The sequence below is a fragment of the Pterocles gutturalis genome, unplaced genomic scaffold (assembly GCF_000699245.1).
Source record: "Pterocles gutturalis isolate BGI_N339 unplaced genomic scaffold, ASM69924v1 scaffold3097, whole genome shotgun sequence".
NCBI classification, from domain to species: domain Eukaryota; kingdom Metazoa; phylum Chordata; class Aves; order Pterocliformes; family Pteroclidae; genus Pterocles; species Pterocles gutturalis.
Genome location: NW_010112410.1, coordinates 6,567 through 12,157, shown reverse-complemented (window position 1 = coordinate 12,157; position 5,591 = coordinate 6,567). Strand labels below are relative to the sequence as shown.

Genomic DNA, 5,591 nt, shown 5'->3' with positions numbered 1-5,591 from the left:
CCGCCCGGCTCCAGCACATCTTCTGCAACGTGCCCCCGCTGCTGCGGGCCGCCTGCAGCAACACGCGACCCAGCGAGGTGGCCCTCCACGCCGCCAGCATCTTTGTGGGGCTCAGCCCCTTCCTGCTCGTTGTCATCTCCTACCTCCGCATCCTGGCCACCATCCTGGGGATGCCCATGGCCACCAGCCCGCACAAGGCTTTCTCCACCTGCTCTGCCCACCTGCTCGTGGTCACCCTCTGCTTCGTGATGGCCAACCTCAACTACAACCGGCCCAGCTACTTGCCGGCGGCCGACACGCTGGTGTCCGCACTGTACTGCATCGTCACTCCCATGCTGAACCCCCTCATCTACAGCCTCCGCAACCAGGAGGTGCAGGGGGCCCTGAGGAAGGCTGTGCGGGGCTGGGGTGCACAGGGGTCCCTGGGGGGCAACGCATGAGCGGTACCAGGGCTGCAGCAGTGTGCTGGCATGGCTCCGGTGCAGCATCACCCGTCCGTGGGGAACCTCTGATGGCAGCACGGGCTCAGGGCTCCCACCCAGGCAGTGGCTGCTTGTGGCACACCACCATCGCTTTTCTGACCTCAGCACATCACTAATGGCAGAATGGCAAAACCAAGCTGGGAACAAGGCTGCAGTTCCAGGATTATGCCTTTATTTTGCAAGTGTTGCGTGCTGAGCTCAGCAGAGGAGCTGATGCAGCTGCGCTGCTGCCAGGGAACGCTGTGAAAAGCAGTTTCATGTGGCATCAAACACACACTGGTCCCCAGCGAGGCCATGAGCTCTTCCCTGAGGCTGCCGAGGTGCTGAGCCAGGCTCTGCCTGAGACAAGGGGCACCGTCCTGAATTGCAAAACCTGGCCTCCACAAAGGCTGTTGCACCATCCTCTCTCCACATCGGCACTGAGCCCGGTGTCTGCTGGGTTTCTCCAGGCTGTGTGAAAGCTCTGTAGGGTCTCGTCCCTTAGCACAGCAGCCAGCAGTGTGAACAGGCCACCCTTCCTTGTCAGTGCTTTGGTCAAACAGCAAGTTATCAGCACTGAGCTGTGAGCTGGCACGGCTTAAATCCTCACCAGAAATGCTTGCTTTGCTTTATAGCCACAAAAAACCCAAAGTGCAGTTGTTCTGAGGGGGGTGGCTGGGGACGATAGCAGCTGAGGGCTGGCTGGGGATGGGGGACAGCCAGCTTCCTCCAGCTGCCACTGCCTCTGCTTCACCTTCCCGTCTAAGCTCAAATCATCCCGCAGGTGTCGGGGTAATCCCACCACTGGCCGAATCTGCAGGCGAGTGCAAGAGGGCCAGCAGTGTCCAACACCCCGGCAGAAGCCAGGAGCAGCCCATGCAAGGGTCGGCATGGGAGGGACACTGGCACAGGCTGGGGGGGCGCCCAACCCCAGGGGCGCCCCCCCGGCCCCAGCAGCCTGTCTGCAGCGGGGCCGCAGAGGGGCACGCTGGCTGGAAGGGGCCAAAAGGTGCTCATCCATGGCTCAGTCACCAAGAGGTACCCAGCAAAATCCAGTCTGCTCCCAAAGAAACCTACTGGAGAGCCAAAAACTGGGGCTATGAGGCATACAGCTTGTAGGGAGCAGTTTGCCAGTTCTTCTTAGTGCACGACGCACACTGATTTTATTCATCAGGGAAAAAAATGTTCCTGTAACCCACGTGTTGGGATGGCCCTTTGCTCCTGCCCACACAGGTTGCAAACCTCTCAGCCAGCTCTGCTTGCCATACAACCTTCTTGATTGTACAAAATTACTGAAACACCCTTAGTTCAGAGTGTCCCTAGGACAAGTAAGGGTCTGCCACAGTGAGGCCCCTTCTGGAGAGCCCTCTGGAAGGGAACATCGGGAAATAAAGGGCGAACTGCATGAGGAAATGATACTGGCAAAGTTATTTCAGAGAAAAAACAAACAAACCAACAAAAGCAAAAATCCCCAAAACCAACCAACCAAAAACCCAAACCAAAAACCTCCAGAAAATTTACATGGAAATTGACAATTTCTAACCTGAATCACAAGGTGTCTTTCCCATGAGACAGACACAGGCTGATTTTTCTCAGTATCAAACACTGAGCAGGGATGCTGGATTCTCCTCCAGGCAGCCCAGCCTTGCTCAAGTGCAGCACGGTCCAGAACCAGCCTGTGAGCCGCAGTGAACCCTAAAGGAGTCCCCTAAAGGGACCCTCTGCACCCCGCTGCTGGCGGCTGGCACTGCCCTGGGGCGTGCTCCTGCAGCTCCGCACCCGCTGTGCTACCTGGTGCCCCCGGTTTATTCCCGTTGTGACGGTGCCTGCACACCACAGAGGAGGAACAGCCAACTCCTACGCTGGCATGTCGAGCATCTAGCCTTGAATACTCTGGTTCAAGGGAGGGCTTCAGTTTGCACTGGGTTATTACTGAATATTGCTTTAAACATTAAAAATAAAAATTAAAAAATCCCCTTGTCCTGCTTCCTGCTCAGCCTTTTCCCCACACCTGTGATGCAGGAGGGCTGGGATCAGGGCGCTGTGCGAGGAACCGGGCATACAGCAGACGCAGGGACACACCGGGGATGCGATTTCAGCCAGGCCAGAACAGCAGCAGTTTATTACCGCAGCGCCGAGGCAGAGCACAGCGCAGCAGGGTGACAGACGCTGCTGACAGATACCGTCACGCAGCAGTTTGTACACCTCTGGGTGATGCAGGCCCTCCTTCACCCAGCTGCTGGGGCAAGCAGGATTTGTAAATCACAACAGCACTCTGCAGAGAAGGAGGCTCCTGCCAGCACCCCTCTAATGAATAATTCACTCCTTTGTTAATTAAACTGATGAGCCCATTACCTGCAAATACTTAACTGGTGAGTCCTGCAAAGGACTACGAGGCGTTAACTGTTTCCTGGCCACCCTGGGGAGGCTGGACTGCAGCACAGGGACCCAAACCACCCCCGGCAGAGAGAACAGGCTGAGCCAAACCCTGGAAACATTCCCCCAGGCACCGCCAATTTCTCCTTGGTAATTCTTGCATGCAGACATGCCAGGCCGACCCACATTAAGCTAATAACAGGTAGAAGGCTGAAGCGCAGAGAGGCAGAAGTTTGGAAGGAAGCAGCGTGGACAATGCTGGTTTCACTGCAAAAGCTTCACATAATTTGCTGGGAAGAGGCCAACTCTGCCCCGGCACTGCCCCCGCCACCAGCCTTCATCCACCATCTCGATGTGTGTGATTGTGTCGTCCGGATCAAAAGAAATCTCATCATCTCCCTCTGCAAAAAACGTTCGGAAAAGGTAATCACAATGCAACGATAACCCCAGAGAGGGTGGGTTTTACAACCCTCCTCCCACTGCCACCGCCACCCCCAGGAGGAGAAACCAGAGCAGGCATTCTGATAATCCTCAGAGTTCATCCCACCCAACCCCCAAACAGCACCGATAGAGCAGAGGAGGAGCACGACTTTGCAGCTGAGATGAAGCTTCTGTGTTCCCCAGTCAGGTCTCATTCTGCTTTCCAAGAGGAAGAAATCTAAGCCATCCAGGCAAAATCTTTCCACCCCTGCTGATGGTGTAAGCCACCGCCTCCCCGTCCCACCGCCCCAGCTCCGAGCACCTCTCCCCACAGCCTGGACGGCAGACCCACCTCCTTGGTAATCGTAGAGAGCCACTGCGCAGGTCCCAGGGCTCTCCACCTCATAAACATTGTCCGTTTCCCCTGCAGAAAACAGGACGGGCAGGTGAGAAAGAGGCTGAAAGCAGACACATGGATCTGGCCAGGGCCACCCTCCGCCCAGCTGCCAGCCATGGGGGGAACCACATCCAAACCCCACGGACCCCTGCACATGGGAGAGGTGCACCAGGGCTCAAAGCAAGGTGTGACTCCTCTCCCCTCCTGCACGGAGAGAGGTGGGGGCCTGATGCGTCACGTTCCTCTGCCAAGAAAAAGGCTGGACATGACTCCAGCCTCCACTTCCCAGCTCCAGTGACAGAGAAGCTGCGACAGAAACATTAACAGCAGCCCACACAGTTTGCTTGTGTGCTTGGAGGAAGACTACCCTGCACTCCTCAGCCCCAGGAGACACTGCCAGATCAGGTCTCATGAGCACCAGGGCACAGGGCAGCACCATCACGGGCTGCTACCCCGACCACAGCAGACTTCAGGACACAAATCGCCTCTGGAGTCTGTCCCATAGCTCTGGTGAGGTGAGCAGACAGACACCAGCTCCCCAAGACATGGGGTCAGTACTCACCCAGCTGGGGCTGGCTCTGGCTGGGCTCCTCGGGAAGGATCTCCTCATAGTCCTCACCCCCGTCTCCTCCTTGGTCATAGATGGCATCCGCGGGGGCTGGCAGCTCCTCATAGTCAGCCCCTCCGCTGGTGCCGTCACAGTAGTCAGAGGGCTCCGGCAGCTCCTCATAGTCTCCACTGACATCCAAACTTTCACTGTAGATGGGCTGATCCTGGCTGGGGATCTTGCACAGCTCTTCACCCAGATCTGCTGGCCTTGGTGGCAAAGTGGGTGGTGTTTCCTCATCCTCCCTTTTTGCCTCCTGCCACGAAGTGAGAAAGCGACAGCAAAGTAACCTGCAAGGCATCCACTGCAGGCAGCTCTCCCACGACCTCGCAGCGCCCAGCACAAGGGAGCCCGCTCCGCTGCAGGCGCCTTTAGCACTGCCAGGACGCAAACGGAACATCATCCTCTGCACAACGGGGAAATCGCTCAGCCGTTAGGTCTGTGCCGAACTGGCACCCGGGATTGCTGTGAAGACCCTCATGGCTCATGTATTTGAGCCTCTCTCTGTGCTGTCGCTGTCCCGACCCGCTCCAAGCGCCTGTCTCACCGTGCATGGTGCTGTGCAGCCGTGTCCCTTCACCATCCCAGCAGTTCCCCCCTTGCTCCTTCCAGAGCCTCTCCCACGCAGTGGCTGCACCCCCCTTCTTCCTGCAGGGCTGCCCGTAAAGCACAGCCCCCCCAGGTGCGAGCCCCCTGCCTGCTCGCCGTCCTGGCTCGCCCCAGCCCTGGCACCTCTTCTCCTCGTGACACGAGCCCGTCTCCGTCAGCGCTCCGGGGCACCCTTGCCGGCACGGTGGCAGGGGCTGCCTCTGTGTGGTCCTGCTCTCTCTGCGGGATTTCCTGATGGAGACAAGTCACCACGTCCCCTCAGTCCCTCTGAACGAGGTCCATTCCCATTCCCAACAGAGCAACCCAGACACTTTTCCTCCGGCTGGAACCAGCTCCAGCTCCTGCAGACCTGCCCTGGGGACTGGACACCGCCAGGCCGGCAACGACCGGGGGTCTGCAGAAAGTACCCCCCCAGAGGGGATGCATCGGGGAGCGCTTTGCTGGTGAAACATCATCTGCACACTGAGTGCAGAAACTGCACAATGCAGAAGGATGTCTTGTAAACGTGAGGGTTTGGGTGCAATCTCCAACGTGGACAACCCCGAATGCAGACTGCTGGGACGGCGATACTGGGAGGTGCGATTGCACGGCGCTTGCCAGGCACCAGAGGCAAGGAGGAGCCTCGGCCAAGCCCAGGGGTCACGGCGGGGTGCAGGCACGTCCTGATCTGTGCCCAAACGGGAAGGATCCAGACAGCTGTGAGGGTCAATGGCAGTCCCTG

At 58.1% G+C, this 5,591-nt stretch overlaps 2 protein-coding genes across 2 annotated transcripts in view; one reads left to right on the top strand and one right to left on the bottom strand.

The window, feature by feature from the left end:
* Positions 1–8: 8 nt before the first annotated feature.
* On the top strand, positions 9–440 carry LOC104462169 (olfactory receptor 10Z1-like; the record flags this gene model as incomplete). Its single annotated transcript, XM_010074017.1, has 1 exon — positions 9–440. A coding segment is annotated over one exon (432 nt), but the record flags the coding sequence as incomplete, so codon positions are not given.
* A 2,661-nt stretch (positions 441–3,101) lies between these two features.
* LOC104462168 (hematopoietic lineage cell-specific protein-like) overlaps positions 3,102–5,591 on the bottom strand; it is a gene marked incomplete at its 5' end in the record, with an annotated part of 7,922 nt that continues 5,432 nt past the window's right edge. The window contains 4 exons of the mRNA XM_010074016.1: positions 3,102–3,238; positions 3,610–3,681; positions 4,217–4,517; positions 4,994–5,109. Coding sequence (XP_010072318.1) covers positions 3,102–3,238; positions 3,610–3,681; positions 4,217–4,517; positions 4,994–5,109 — 626 coding nt within the window. The remainder of the gene's footprint in view (positions 3,239–3,609; positions 3,682–4,216; positions 4,518–4,993; positions 5,110–5,591) is intronic.